General features: G+C 53.2%; 1 protein-coding gene across 1 annotated transcript; it reads right to left on the bottom strand.

Annotated features, from left to right (window-relative positions):
- Positions 1 to 10,016: 10,016 nt before the first annotated feature.
- On the bottom strand, positions 10,017 to 10,643 carry PPY (pancreatic polypeptide). The gene is made up of 3 exons (XM_019980786.2): positions 10,453 to 10,643; positions 10,187 to 10,258; positions 10,017 to 10,041 (listed from the first exon to the last, which is right to left on the bottom strand). Exons 1-3 carry the CDS (start codon positions 10,641 to 10,643, stop codon positions 10,017 to 10,019), a joined length of 288 nt encoding a protein of 95 aa, XP_019836345.1.
- Positions 10,644 to 15,804: the final 5,161 nt, after the last annotated feature.

Below are 15,804 nucleotides of genomic sequence, written 5' to 3' on the forward strand. Positions count from 1 at the left end.
AGACCCGGCGTGACCAAATAAGTATTTTTTTACTAGCTTGTTGCTAGTAAAAAAGCACTCTCTGCCCCCTTCTGATGTCTGTGTCAGAAGCTTTTTCTATCCCTTTTTCACTGTAATAAAACTTTTGCCACACGGGAAACAAAAAAAAAATGCTAAGTGACTTCTTGAACTAAAGCAGGACCCTGAGGGCTTCCCGTCTGGGATTTTCCAGACCACTCCCCTTTGCATAAACAAGAACTGTTTTTAGAACACCTGCACCCCCACTCTGCTTTGGGATCCAGTCAAAAGGCTTAGCTAGATCAGGTCAAAGCCTGTGGCCTAAGAGTGAGGTCAAGACAAAGAGGGTGGAAGGACATCAAGAAGATTGAGCTACTGAGTCCCAGGCATGGGAGCAGTCCCACCAGCCTCCCACAAGTTAGCCCAGATACCCACATCATCAAAGAGATTCCTTAAGGCAAAAGATTTGAGTCTGAAGCTCTCAGCTCCACCGGCTGTGAGGAGAGAGCTAGGCCCGCCCCCTTTGGAAGGAGTCTCTGCTGCTGCTGCTGCTAAGTCGCTTCAGTCGTGTCCGACTCTGTGCGACCCCATAGATGACAGCCCACCAGGCTCCCCCGTCCCTGGGATTCTCCAGGCAAGAATACTAGAGTGGGTTGCCACTGCCTTCTCCAATGCATGAAAGTGAAAAGTAAAAGTGAAGTTGCTCAGTCATGTCTGACTCTTCGTGAGCCCATGGACTGCAGCCTACCAGGCTCCTCCGTCCATGGGATTTTCCAGGCAAGAGTACTGGAGTGGGGTGCCATCGCCTTCTCCGGCTTGAGCAAAAGGGTACTGGATGTCCCTGCCAAGCTCAGGCAAGAAGAACCAGACTCAAGAACTGGCTCCCCCATTTCTCTCCGAGTTTTTCTGATCCTTCCCCGGACGGCTTTGGCCCCTTCTGGGAGGTGGCCTGCCCTGCCCCTCATCCTCATCCCTCTGGGAATATTCAAAGAAGTGAAACTCACATCCTGATTTTTCATATTCTGTTACTCAGGCAAGGTAGTTAATACATGTTCTCTCAACTAACCCCAGGCATCTGTTTTCCAGGCACTGGGCCCTATCCGTGGGATGGGGAATGACTAAGGCACTGTTCCCTCCGCTGGAGTTCAGGCTGGCACAAGAACCAGACGTGGGCATCACCTGCCAGCAGACCCCATAAACACCATCACAGTCACCAGAGCGGAAAGAGAAGCTCCAGGTGCCCAGGGCAGGGCAAGGAGGGGACCAGGGAGGCCTCACCAAAGCGGAATTGCCCCTGGGGCTGGGGGGCAGGGGTGTTTTACCAGGCAGAGGAGCAGAAACAACTCATTCCAGACAAGCAGCAGCACAAGCAAAGGTGGAAGAATGTGAAAGAGCAAGGCTGTCTAGGAGACCGCTGGAATGTAGCAGGCAGAGGGTTAGACAGGTGCAATGAGCCAGGAACAGCGGGGATGTGGTTGAAGAAAGTGGACTGAAATGCAAATAGCGGGAACAGGGGGAAGATAAACAAACTGTGATACATCTCACAAAGGAAGACAACCACTCAACAAGAAAAGAGAACAAACGGCCAAGATGCCTAACACTACATAGAAATGTCAAAAACATGATACTGAATGAAAGGAGCCAGACACAAAGAGAACACACTGTTTGATGCCATTTATATGAATGGTGAGGGACAGGGAGGCCTGGCGTGCTGCAGTCCATGGGGTTGCAAAAAGTCAGATACGACTTAGCGACCGAACAACAATAGTATGAATGGCAAAACTAAAATAAAATAGGCAAAACTAACCGATGGAGATGAGATCAGCACTGGGCTGGGGCCAGATGAACTGAAAAGGAGCAAGAGGGAACTTGCTGGGGTGGTGGAAATGTTCTGAATCTAGACTGTGGGGGTGACTACATATTTGTCAAAATGCATTCTACTGTATATTTAAAATGGGCAGCTTTTTGTGTTTAAATTCTTCTATAAAGTTTTTACAGGTTTTTCTTTTTCTTTTTTTTTAAAGTAGGTTGAGTTCAAATTGTGAAGGACTTTAGACATCATGCTAAGAAGGTTGGACTTTATCCAGGAAGTAATGGGAAGTTTTTCAGTTTTCTTTGGATTGGTTCGTTAGTTGCTCAGTCGTGTTGGACTCTTTGCATCCCCATGGACTGGAGCCCACCAAGCTCTTCTGTTCATGGAATTCTCTAGGCAAGAATACTGGAGTGGGTTGCCATTTCCTTCTCCAGGGGATAGGATCTTCCTAACCCAGGGATGGAAACCAGGTCTCCAGCACCGCAGGCAGATTCTTTACCATCTGAGCCACCAGGGAAGACTTTGGTTGCAAGTAAAAGTCCAACTCAAGCCAGTTTAAGCAAAAGAGGGAATTTCTCTGAAGGGTCTGGGGGTGACTCACAGAATTCAAGGCAGATTTGCAGCTTAACACCTGAGGAGCTTCCTCTCAGCTTTGCCTCCCAATAACCCCGTGACCTAGCTGTGTGTACCGGCCATAGCTGAGGACATCATGCTCAGAGAAGCAAAGTGACTTATCCAGGAACGCACAGTCAGCAGGCAGCACAGCAAACTTGGAGCCCAGGTCAGTCTGATGCTGATGCCTGCGTCTTGCCTGGAGGAGCAGGGAAGCAATCACTCGAAAAGGCCCCTGGGAGAAACATCCAAGCAGATGGAAGGAGACTGGGGAGGGGAGGGGCACAGAAGGTGACCAGCCCCACTGTGGGAGTTAGGAGCACTAGATGGGTGAAGGAACTGGGAGGCAATGGAGCGGGACTCAGGACAGCAGATGGTTGGAGGCCTGAGGGAAAGACAGGCATGTACCTGGCTAGGGGCAGCTTTCCAAGAAGATGGGACTGCTCCTCCAGATCCAATTAGGTAGGTCTCAGAACTTCTCTGATTCTCAAATGTGAAAGCAGTTAACAACGCCTGCATGGATCATCAAAATTATAGCTGCTGTACCAGAATGCTCCTGCTGGTACCCGGCACTGAGCTGCTGCAATGATTATCAGTTATCAGTATGTAACTCCATAGTCACAGAGCTACTGTTATTGATAATAATACAGAGTTCTTTAGGCCTCCTCCCCCAACCTGCCCACCCCATCGAGCATTTTCTTTTATCCTGGCTAAGGAAGGAGGGGAGCTGAGCACCAGCCCTCAGAATGTGAGGGTTCCTGGAATGAAATGAACCCAGAAGAGTGAGGGACTGAAGGCCCTGGGTGCCCAAGGAGGAGCCCAGGGATTTGTAAGGGCAGCCTGGGTTCTCACAGCCAATGCTGCAAGAAGACAGATATTGGAGCTCTTTTGGAGACAGGGTATCAGAGCTGGGCTTGTGCATGCATGCTAAGTCACTTCAGTCGTGTCCAACTCTTTGTGACCCCATGGACTGCAGCCCGCCAAGCCGCTCTGTCCATGGGATTCTTCAAGCAAGAATATTGGAGTGGGTGGTAATGCCCTCCTCCAAGGGATCTTCCCAGCCCAGGGATTGAAACCACGCCTCTTATGCCTCCTGCATCAGCAGGCAGGTTCTTTACCACTAGTGCCACCTGGGAAGCCCTGGGCTTGTGCCTAAGTGGAATAAATAATAGCCTGTTTGTTGGGATTTGAGGTACACTGGCCCCTAGATCTCTCCTCTCACCTGTACTGTGGAATTTTATCATAGGAATCTCATTTCTTCTCCTGGAGATCCTTGGCTCCATGGAAATGTAGTCCTGGTCTCCCTTGGCTACTGAGCCACCCCATAAATTTCTATTATGTTGACACTGAGTTTCTCACCATTTCCCCTGAGGGAGAAAGGCAGATGGAGGTAGGGGGATGGGGGGAGCATATCTCAGAGTGGGGGGCCTCATACTGGCTAGTCACTTATTTGTGCCAGGAGTTGTCCAAGGGCTTCAGCTGCATCATCGGACTCAGTTCTCACAACAGCTCTGTGCCGTAGGTGTAGCCAGCTCCATCGCACAGACAAGGCTGCGGAGGCTCAGGGGAAATAATGTCCTTTGATCACGGTCACATGGCCAGGAAGTAGTGAAGTCAGGATTCCTACCCAGAAGCCCCTGTTCTTCCTATTGTGCCCCTTCTGGGGATAGGGTGGGCATGAAAAAGCATCAGCCTATATTTCACAACCTTACCCAAGAAAAGCGGCAATGTTGAGCAGTTGGAGAGGCCCTGACAGGTCCAGACAGCCAAAACTCTGTGACCCGAGGCAACCCAAGGCTGGAGTTCCTCCTTCAGGCAGGCAGCCAAGACCCACCACCCTTCATAAGGCTCTGTGGATCATACAGCAGGGGCTCCAAAGTGGCTGAGCAGGCCAGAAAATCTTCCAGGATGAGCAGAGCGGTCTGAAATCCTGAAGGCAGAAACATCAGCTTCACTGCCACCTACCCTCCCCAGGCCAGAGGCCCAGAAGCCAGCAGCAGGGGCGCTGAGGCCTCATAGTAGCCCTGCGGGTAAGGGAAGCACCCTGGAGGCTGCTAGAAGGTAAGGGGCGCCTGGCCTCTCAAATAGCTTCCCTCCTGTGCTTAGTCGCTCAGTCGTGTCCGACTGTTTGCAACCCCATGGACTGTAGCCCACCAGGCTCCTCTGTCCTTGGGGATTCCCCAGGCAAGAATACTGGAGTGGGTTGCCATGCCCTCCTCCATGGGATCTTCCCAACCCAGGGATCAAACCCAGGTCTTTCACATTGCTGGCTGATTCTTTACCATCTGAGCCACAAGGGAAGCCTTCCTATTCCCGAAAATAGCCTCTGGGAAAAGCACTGCCCCCTTTCAACCCCAGAGACAGTTCCTCCCTGGGATCTGTAGGTTTGGAGCAAAATTACCTTACTCCCCAGTGCCTCTGCCTCTGCCACCCACACCTCTGGGCCTCTGGCAGGGACTGTGCCCTGCTCAGGACAGCTGGCAGCCCATGTGCTTCCACCCCCACCCTCTCCTTGTTCCCAACTCTCAGGTTATGACACAGGGCAGGAGGAGGGGTGGAGCCTTAGAGGGAAAGAGGGCATGGATGCTGAGGAATATAAAGAGCCAGGGAGGTCCTGGGCAGAGATCCTTTTGCTGTGCCGCTCTGCACCTGCCCAGCACCATGGTAATGTCTGGTGGTCCCTGTCAGCTGTGCTCTCCGGGAGCTTGGGATGGAGACTGGCACCCAAGGGCCCTCCTCAAGCCATTGAGGGCATGAAGGAGTGAGGCCAGGGCAGCCCCCTCTGCCGGGACAGCTGTCGGCGTTGCCTGTCCCTGATATGGGTGGTGGGGAGGAGGGCAGTTCCTGGTCAAGAGAGGGTTAGCAGTCTCACAGGCTCCAGCCATAAGTAGCATGTATATGGGCATCATAGTCTGTCAATCACTGGATGCACCTGAGTGTTGCCAGCACAAAATTCTGTGTGTGTGACGGGTGTGCATGGGGACTCTTGGACTATCATTCCTGTATGCAACTGTGTTAAGTCTTTCATTTAACATGTACTATTGAGCACCTGGGATTCCCTGGTGGCTCAGATGGTAAAGAATACGCCTGCAATGCAGGAGACTCAGGTTCAATCCTTGGGTGGGGAAGATCCCCTGGAGTAGGAAAAGGCAACCCACAACAGTAGTCTTGCCTGGAGAATCCCACGGGACACCTACTAAGCGTCAGGCATTGTTCTAGGTGCTTGTGATACATCAGTAAACAAAACAGGCAAAGGGCCCAGCTGCCCACCCCCTTAGCTGCCAGGTGCTTACATTGGTGGAGGGGTTACCACTGAGGATTTACTCATTAAAAAAAAAAAGTATAGAATACAGTAAGTTAGAAGTTGCAAGAGAGGGAGAATAGAACAGGATGAAGAGATGAATTGCAATGTTAAATAGGGGCATCCCAGTAGGGTCCATTTAGAAGGCGAATTTTGAGATGATTTTTGAATTTTGAGATGATTTTTGAATTTTGAGATGAAGGAAGGGAGGAAGTTGGTCATATGGATACCTGGAGGAAGGCTCCAGGCAGAATGAATGGCAGGTCTGACACTTTTGAGGAACAGCAAGGAGGCCGGAGAGCCAGGAGTGAGGCGAAAAGGAGTTGCAGAAGTCAGTGAGGGCAGGGAGCTGGCCAATGGCTCTATACCATCCCGGTGTGTCCATCTCAGGGTGTACCTCCCAGTCCATCGCCAGGGTCCCCGTGCACCTGGTGCTTTGTGTCCATCACTGTGCGTGGCCAGGTGTGCACCATTCTGCCTGGGTACCTGGAAGTCCCTTAGGGCGCTCGTGTACCTGTCTACGTCCCATGTCGCGGGTCTGGACGTCACGTGACCACCCCTCCTCTGTCTGCCCCGCCCCCTCTAGCCCACGACTCTGCGTTGCGCGTGCGCACTCGCCCTGGTGTGCCTAGTGGTGCTTCTGCTGCCGGACGGGGTCGTGGGGGAGGAGCTGCAAGGACCACAGCATCTGATGCTCCGGGTCGCGCGATGGCTGTCCAACTTAGGCCAGTTCAACAAGTACATAGAGAAGTTCTTCAATAGCAGGTGGGCAAGGGGGAAGGGAAGGGGATGGGAGGAAACAGACGCCACCTGCCCCACCCCACCCCACCCCACCCAGCTCCCTGCTCATCGCAGCCGGGAACTGGGCTCGCAGAGCAGCCCCATGGCCTCTGAAAAGACGTGTTCCTCAGCATGAAATCCAAGAACACCAAGAACTCTAGTGACGCGAGCAACCCCAGGAATAATACGAAACCCCTATCAGCGAACGCGAGGAAACCTCTGCCAGCGAACGCGACGAAACCTCTGCCAGCGAACACGACGAAACTCACCGGACCGAAAACCACGAGCCCCCAGCCGCTGAACGCCGCGAAACCCCAACCACCAGCCTCCTCCCAGGGCCCCAGGTAGGAGAGCCTGGGCCCGGCTGGCCCCAGTCGGGGTCCTCGAAACTGGGAGCAGGTTGGGCGGTAGCGAAAGGAAGCCCTGGAGGCTTGGGGGACCCAGGGGATTCCCGGGGACTTCCTTCTTCAGGCTGAGCTTTGACTTCCGAAGCTCAACCAAGTCTCCCCGCCCACCGACCCTCTTTATACTATGAGAGGGGGCCTAACTCCTGCCCAGCCCGCCCTCAGTGAGAACAATAAAGAGAAACGGAATCTCTGTTGCTTCCTTGACTTCTGTGAGCCCGGGGCGGGAAGGGACCTGTCCTTGGAGGGGAAAGCGGGGTTCCTGGAGCTTCTACCGTAGGAAGGAAAGACCTGGGTTTAGGAGTCTTCCCCGCCTCCTTCCTGCAACCCATCCACCTTCCCCCACCCCAGGCACTTACACTATTTGGGGGTGGGGGAGGCGGCTGTGGAGGCCCTAGCCAAGAGGGTTTGATTTTAAACGCGATTGCGCTGCTCCTACCATCTTGCTGCGGCTTCTTCTTTGCCTTTGGACATGGGGTATCTGATGCTAGGAAAGATCGCGGGCAGAAGGAGTAGGAGACAACAGAGGTTGAGATATTTGGATGGCATCACCAATTCAATGGCCATGAGTTTGAGCAAACTCCAGGAGATCGTGAAGGACAGGGATGCCTGGCAGTGCTGCAGTCCCTGGGATCGCAAAGAACTGGACACGACTGAGCAACTGAACAGCAACCAAGAGGGAGAGCATGGCTGAGAGAAGTGGATCCCAGCAACCTCCGGGGAGGGGCTCCAGCCAGATTTAACACCCGCCCCCCACCAAGTTTCTACACGGAGCAGTGCAGCTGTGATGCCAGCCTGCAAACAAACAGCACTCACCCACCCCGCCCCCACGAGCCTAAGTCCTGCCTTGGCTTCGGGGATCATCTCAGCCCCTCTGGCTGTGAACAGAGCAAGGAGAGGGCAGGAGCTTACCTAGGCCCGTCCCTAAGAAGCTGTCTCCTCTGGGAGCTGGGGGCCATCAGAGAGGCCTGGGCAGGGGCAGAGGCCCCATCCTCATCCAACTCTCACACAGGGATGTTCTGAGTAGAGTCCCGATTCCTGCCTCTGGGAAGTATCTACACCTCTCCCCACTCAGAACCCATCCCCTTAGCGGCCAGAGAAAATTCTGGGACTTCCGGCTCCATCATCCAAACTGTTCTGCTGCTGAAACCAGCCTCCCTCCCAGATGCCCCCTTGCCTGAGCCATGCACTTGCCCAGTGTGGCATCCTTGCCAGCCCTTTGACTTTTAGGAACTAGGTCCACTTTTGAGTTGTTTGCACAGCCAGAACTTGAGGGGAACCACGACTCTGGTGTCATTGCCATGTGTTCAGTATGAGGTGCTGAGCCCAGGAAAGTGGATCCCCTCATTCCCCAAACCCACAGGCCTCATCCCTTCAGGCAGAGCATGTGAGAGAAGCAGAAGGAGGCATTCCAGGAACCAAAAAGGTTTGCATTCTCTCACTTCTCGCTCCCAGCCCCACCGTGACCATCCCTTATCCACAGGTGCTCCTGGGCCAGGAAAAGAGGAGAGAGATGAGGTTGCTCCCTCTCAGCCACACATAGACACACATCCCACCCCTCCACCCTTACTCAGATGCCTGAGAAGAGGAGGGCTGGCAAAGGCCACTAAGACCCCTCCCCAGCCCATGCCTCCCCAGGCAGGGTCCGGCTTCTCTCCCTCCCTGAACTGGAGCGTGCAGACCACAGATTGGTCTCCTGGAGGTGGCCATCACTCAGCTAATCCAACCTCCTCCCTGGAAGGTCAGCTTCCTCTTGCAGCCTCCCCTTCTGCGACTTGGCTTGAGTAACCCTTAAATGCCCAGGAGTTCACTGCCTCTCTGAGCATGTTCTTCCCAGCTTTCTGGTTCTTCAGTGATGCTTCCTTACAGTCAAGGAAAGTCTGCCTTCCGGAGCTTTTTCTGTAGGCACATGGAGTTAACCCTAACCCTCTTCCGTAAGCTGAAGCTGTGTTTGTTTGAAGACCAATCATCCCTCTGCTCCCACACTTCATGGAAACAGCTGCTTGGCTGCAAGTCTGCCCCTCAGAAGCTCCAGTCTGCTGAGCGCTTTCCTGGGTTAAGAGCCATGCTAAAAACTGTACATGTATCATTTCATGTCCTGCTCACTACAACCCTATCATTCTTTCCATTTTACAGATGAGGAACCTGAGACTCAGAGAGGTTATAGATCTGCCCAAAAGCACATAGAGGGAATATGGCCGATCAGGGATTCAAACCCAGGTTCATCTGACTCAAGTCAATGCTGTGTCCCTGTATTGGATTACCATCTGCTGCCAGGCCTTGGACAAAATGCTGTACCTCTTTGAGCCTCAGTTTCCTCCTCTGTAAAGTGAGGATAACAGTATCTCCCCCCTCACAGGGTTGTTGAGAGGGTTAAATGCCCCTGGCACACAGAAGCTCAGTTTCCCGACAATTTCACGTGACACTATCTCCAGACCCCTCCCCATCTCTGTCCCCTTCTTCTGGCCATGCTTCTGCTGTGTGCTGTGCCCGTGAGGGGCCACACTTCAGCCCATCATGCACAGTGACCCACCTCTCACCTCCCCAAGGAGGGCAATTCCAATGCCACCGATGTAAACCATGACCATCTTAACCCCAGTCATTCCTCTGGGCTGGACTCTCTCTAGTACAAACTAGCACTTCATCTACTGCCTAGGCTATAAGAACACATTGGTGGGGATCCATCTGGGGGCAGGGCTGCCATCAAGCCAATGATTGGGAGGGTCTAGAGGTCTGAAATGGGACGATTGAAGTTTCACTGACTTTCTGAACCACCTTGGGGGAGTCCCCGTCTCCTGCTGGGCCACAACTTGCCCCTCTGTGAAGTAGACAGGATGAATTAAATGGCTCTGATGACCCTCCAGACATTCTGGGTCAGTCAGAACACCCTCGGTTCCCTTCTCTCTGCCTGCCCCTTTCTTCCTGTGCATTTGGCCTGCTCCTGTCCCAACCAGGGGTCCACAGAGACACAGAGAGAGTGAGGCTAAGAACTTTGATTTGCTTTATTTAGCCAATATGGAAGCAGGGAGCAAGCTACAGCCAGAGCCAAGGGTGCAGATGGGAGAGCTGGGCCAGCCTCGCCCTGGAGTCAGAGGAGCAGGAGGTGGCATTATGAGTCCATTGTACTGATCTCCCTGCAAGAAGAGGGCAAAACACGGCAGTGTGAGTGAGTAGTCCTTGTGCCTTCTGGAGACCTCAGCCGCCTGTTCTCCCCCGTCCTACACACCCCCATTTCCTGCCCCAGGCATCTGGGCACACAGGACAAAGAAAAAAACCCACCTGGGGACCGCTGAGTGGGGAGACCCACACTCCAAGAAGTCCAGCGTGCCTTCTTTGTCTCTTTTCCCATACCTGGGAGGGGAGAGACAGCTGGGGCCAGCACTATGCCCAGGTACGTTCACCTGCCTCATGCCTACCCCTGGGCACCATCCTGCCCAGGGCACAGGGGCCCGAGCCAGACTGTAGAGTTGCTCTGCTCCCGAAGAACATGGAAGGAGCTGGGCCTGGGGTCTTGGCCGGGGCCTCTCTCCCCATCTCACACTCACCTAGGCCTGGTCAGCATGTTGATGTATCTGCGGAGCTCAGCCGCATACTGGGCCATCTGCTCTGGCGTGGCATTGTCCCCCGGATACTCTGGCTCCAGCGGGGCTCCCAGGGCACCCAGGGGTGGCTGCAGCAACAGAGCCACGCACGTGGACAGAAGGAGCAGGAAGAGGCAGCGGTGCGCGGCAGCCATCTGAGGAGCCAGGATCAGGGAGATAGAGGGGGCATAGAGCTCACCCCTCCCCTCTCCCCCTAGCCCATCACCCATTTCTCCAAGCCTGGAGACCAAGGGGCAGAGCAAAGGGCTACTGGGAGTTGATCACCCCACCTCCTAGACCCTGCCCTGGAGAGCTCACCAGCCCCCTCTTCAGAGCAGAACAGCAGCTGGAGCTCAGCTAGGGCCTAGGCAAAGCAGAAAAGTGTAGCAGAGAAGCGGGAGGTTGGGACTTGGGTAGGAGACCCAGGACTCCGGACACCCAGGGCCTCATGGCCCTGAAGAGGCAGCTTCGGGTGAGAATTGGAGGGGAGGGGCTATGGGAAGTAGGGGTGCTCCAGCTCCCCTACAGGGTGGGGGCACACAGAAGGAACTTGTGAACCCACAGCCTGTGGGTGTGCTGTCCTTCCACCCCACTTTCCCCCAGCCACTCTGCCAGGGGTAGACACGCAGACGCAGGTCCTGGAGAGGACACCGCAGCCCGTGTCACCAGGAGGTACGGCCACACACACGGACTTGTGTTCACAGCCACCAGCCCCTGCCCGGCGCACATCTGCAGGCTTCTAGCCAGCAGGCTGCTCTCCCAGGGTGATGGATTTGTCCAGGTGTAGAGCCAGACCCACACAGGACCTCAGCCCTCTGGAGGCCCCCAGCCCTGCAAAGCACCACATCCTTCTACACAACCCACCCCTGGCCCCTCTGAGCCCCCCGGCCCCAGAGCTAGGAGCAGGCTGAGCCCACTTACCCTGAGTCCTGAATGAGTGGGCGCTGGACCAAATCAGTGCCTGCCTTGGGCTGGATGGACCCCACCCCGTCCTTGACCACGGCCCTTTTATAGTCCTCAGCCCCCCGAGTCCCCGCCTCCTGTCAGCCTCTGTCCCTCCCCAGCCCTCATCCCCTCCTCCCACCATCTCCCTGGTGCCTGCAACGCCAGCACCAGGACCAGGGACAGGAAGGGGACAGGGCAGTGTTGTGGGTGTCACACTGGCAGCATAATGAGTAAATGTGGGCCACGATCAGTCTCCTGTAGGCCCCCATCTGCCTTTGGGCGCCAGAGCAAGTTCAAGAAGGATGGGGTCCTGGGAATGCAGGATAACTGAAAGGTTCTGATTGCAGAACTCGGAACAGCCCTGCCTGTCTCACCAGGATTAACCCAAATACTCAAGCAGCTTCCCTCCGGGCAGAAGACTGAGGCTGTGGCTCTGAGACTCCAGGGATGAAGGCTGGAGACTCAGGACTTCCTGTGCATCTGTGATTAGAACAAGATGGAACGGGAGAGATGCCTCAGGGAACTGGAGAATGTGGAAAGGAGTGGGGACCCGGATAGGGAGAAACCTCTCCCTGGGTAGCAGATAGATGCACAATGAGAACTGGTGTGCCTGTTCTCATTCCTGGGTTCAGGGGAGACGGGGCAGGGAGGCCAGTATCTGGCAGCCATTTCCCAGTGCCTCCATTCCAAGATAAAGATAAAAACCAGAATCATTTGTACAGCCTTGAATTTTCTAAAGTGCTCCCAGCTCAATCACCTCAGTGAGTTCCTACAACAACCCATTTTACAGATTCAGAAACTGAGTCTCAGAGACATTAAGTAACTAGTCTCAAGCCACATAACTAGTCAGTGGAGATTCAGGGTTTGAAACAAAGTCTAACTCCAAAATCTGTGCTCTTTTTTTTTTCTAAGCAAGGCTATTAAAGTATTGCTATAATTTCCCACTTTTCGACTAAGAAACGTGAGACTCAGAGAGGCGAAGATACTAGCCCAAGGTCACACAGCTGTCTAAGACTCAAGTTCTGACTTAGATTTCAAAGCCCACCAGTGCCAGCAAACCACCGCCGCCGCCAACCCCCCCAACCCCCCGCCCTGGTCCCAGGAGCCTCTGAGTCTTCCCTGCTCAGCGTCCCTTCCCCCACCCCTGGCTCCCTCCTCAGCTCAGGGTAGGAGCATAACTGACTGTGTCTGAATGACTCAATGAAGCCCTAGAAGTGGGCAAGGGACTTCTCACCCCCGAGGTTCTTCCATCTCAGATCACACCACCAAAAGATTGTGTTGGGAGAGGACCAGGGGAAGGGTGGGATGGGGATGAGGACTGGAGGTGATGCTGCACAGATCTAAGCTTTGCTTTTCCTCAAGGTGATGAGGATAAAGGAAGGCTCAGGAATTCCCAGAGTTCTACCTTCCTCCTCTCAATTCTGATTTCTGGCAACAAGAGCAATAACGCTCCACCCAATTCCACAAAGCAGAATGGGGGTCATTCTGTCTCCAAAAGCCCTGCTGGCCCTTCTCTGGGCCTCGGGGTGCAACTTGATAAAATGAGGCTGATGAATTAGTGGCTGGTCTCCTAATGGCTGGGGCTGCCCAGGTGGCACTATTGGTAAAGAACGCACCTGCCAATGCAGCAGACATAAGAGATATGGCTTCTTTGGTCACTGGGTCATAGAGATTCCCTGGAGGAGAGCATAGCCCCCCACTCCAGTATTCTTGCTGGAGGATCCCACGGACAGAGGAGCCTGGCGGGTTACAGTGCATAGGGTCGCGAAGAGTGGGACGTAACTCAAGCGACTTAGCACATACACCCCACCCAATAGGCGGGCCTCTAGTGAGCCCGGCAGGAGCTGCAGGCTGCCACCAGGGGGCGCCAGGCTCCAACTATAGTACAAAGGGTCTGGGCTCCCACAGGACTCCAGCTGCTGTGGGACCGGTTATGGCCATTACCCAGGTCAGGTCCCAGCGCCTGCAGCCAGATTGTAGATCTGGGGATTGGCTCAAAGCTGAGGCCATCTATAGTTGTGTCCTGTCACAGAGGTAAACAGCTTTGTCAGCGCCTACAAAAATGACAGTTACTCTACAATGTCAGCAGAACCTACAGCTTTCATTTTTCTCCTTTGCGAACAAGAGATTCTTCTTCTGGATCCTCTCAGCGACGCTGTGACAACTGAGGAGGAGTGGGCAGTGGATGCGCTTTCTCAAACGTATGGCCACGTCCAGACTGGGTGATGCTTCTCACTCACCTTCATCTGTTCCCAGGGCTTGCCATGGAGCTGTGCTTCAAGAAGCACCAAGGTCAGACTAAGAGAAAGTGGTCCCCCTCCCCTCCCCAACCCCACGCTCTCTGGGACAGGGACGGTGGCCACTGGGCAGTGTTAGGATGGAGTGAAGGCTGCAGTGAGACCAGGAAAGGAAGACCCCAGAAACACCTGAGGTCACAGGGCAAAGGTGGTCCCCACATACGGGACTGTGAAGGCAGGAATGTGATTAGCATTACATGCCCCCTCCAAAAATTCCTCCAAAGCAGCCTGGGCCAACTCTTAGGCCACTGTCTTATTCTCACACTGGGTTGGCAGCAGCAAGGGAGCAGGGAAAGAAAATGATGGCCAGCCCCAGCTATCAGGAACTCAGGGGGTCCCTCATTCCCTAGGGAAACCCTTGGGTTGAGGTTCATCTCTCTCTCTCTCTCTCTCTGACACACACACACACACACACACACCTGGGGTCCTTGTCCCACCCACTCAGGCCCAACTCAGGCCCAACTAAGGGCTCAGGTCATTAATTTGAAACCTGGGTTCTGTCCACTATGAGGAGTCCATCTGCCTCCATGGTCCCCTGAAGGCTCAGGAGTGCTCAGTAGTCCTCCCTGCCCACAGTGCCTGCAAAAGCAAATCCTGTCATTGACAGCTCAATTTTTTCCTGAAGAGGAAGGCTTTTTTCTTTCTAAGAGACAGGCTAAACCAATTCATATAATAAATTACTGCAGGAGAGGAATGGTTGAATGGGGAGGAAAGAAAAACTGGGCGTGGGTCAGGTAGTGGCTCTGGGTCACATATGGGCTGCGTGTGGAAGGAAGGGAGTTTTTCCCTTGGGGTGGTTGGAAGGAAACAGTGTCAGAGCCGTTTTGAGATGGGTTAGGAGTGAGTTCTTCCTTGGTAGTTCAGCTGGTAAAGAATCTGCCTGCACTAACAAACACATGAAAAGATGCTCAACGTCACTCATTATCAGAGAAATGCAAATCAAAACCACAATGAGGTACCATCTCACACCGTTAGAATGGCTGCCATAAAAAAGTCTGCAAACAATACATGCTGAAGAGGGTGTGAAGAAAAGGGAACCCTCTTTCACTGTTGATGGGAATGAAAACTAGTACAGCCACTCTGGAGAACAGTATGGAGATTCCTTAAAAAACTGGAAACAGAACTGTCACACAACCCAGCAATCCCACTGCTGGGCATACACACCAAGGAAACCAAAATTGAAAGAGACACATTTACCCCAATGTTCATTGCAGCACTGGTTACAATAGCTAGGACATAGAAGCAACCTAGATGTACACTGGCAGAAGAACAGATAAAGAAGTTGTGGTACATATACACAATGGAATATTACTCAGCAATAAAAAAGAACAAATTTGAGTCAGTTTTAATGAGGTGGATGAAACTGAAACTTATTATACAAAGTGAAGTAAGTCAGAAAGAGAAACACTAATACAGTATATTAACGCATATATATGGGATTTAGAAAGATGGTAATGGCGACCCTATAAGCAAGACAGCAAAAGAGACACAGATGTAAGGAATAGACTTTTGAACTCTGTTGGAGAAGGCAAAGGTGGGATGATTTGAGAGAATAGCACTGAAACATGTATATTACCATATATAGAATAGATGACCAGTGCAAGTTCCATACATGAAGCAGGGAACTCAAAGCTGGTGCTCTGGGACAACCCAGAGGGATGGGGTGAGGAGGGAGGTGGCAGGGGGTTCAGGATGGAGGGACACATGTACACCTGTGGCTGATTCACGTCAATGTATGGCAGAAACCACCACAATATTATAAAGTTTAGTCTCCAATTAAAATAAAGAAATTAATTTAAAAGGAAAAAAAATCTGCCTGCAATGCAGGAGATGCCAGTTCAATTCCTGGGTCGGGAAGTTCCCCTGGAGAAGGGATAGACTACCCATTCCAGTATTCTTGGATTTTTCTGGTAGGTCAGATGGTAAAGAATCCACCTGCAATGCAGGAGACCTGGGTTCGATCCCTGGGTTGGGGAGATCCCCCAGAGGAGGGCACGGTAACCCACTCCAATATTCTTGGAGAAGGCAATGGCAACCCACTCCAGTATTCTTGCCTGGAGAATCCTATGGCCAG

The sequence above is a fragment of the Bos indicus genome, chromosome 19 (assembly GCF_029378745.1).
Source record: "Bos indicus isolate NIAB-ARS_2022 breed Sahiwal x Tharparkar chromosome 19, NIAB-ARS_B.indTharparkar_mat_pri_1.0, whole genome shotgun sequence".
In the NCBI taxonomy this organism is placed as follows: domain Eukaryota; kingdom Metazoa; phylum Chordata; class Mammalia; order Artiodactyla; family Bovidae; genus Bos; species Bos indicus.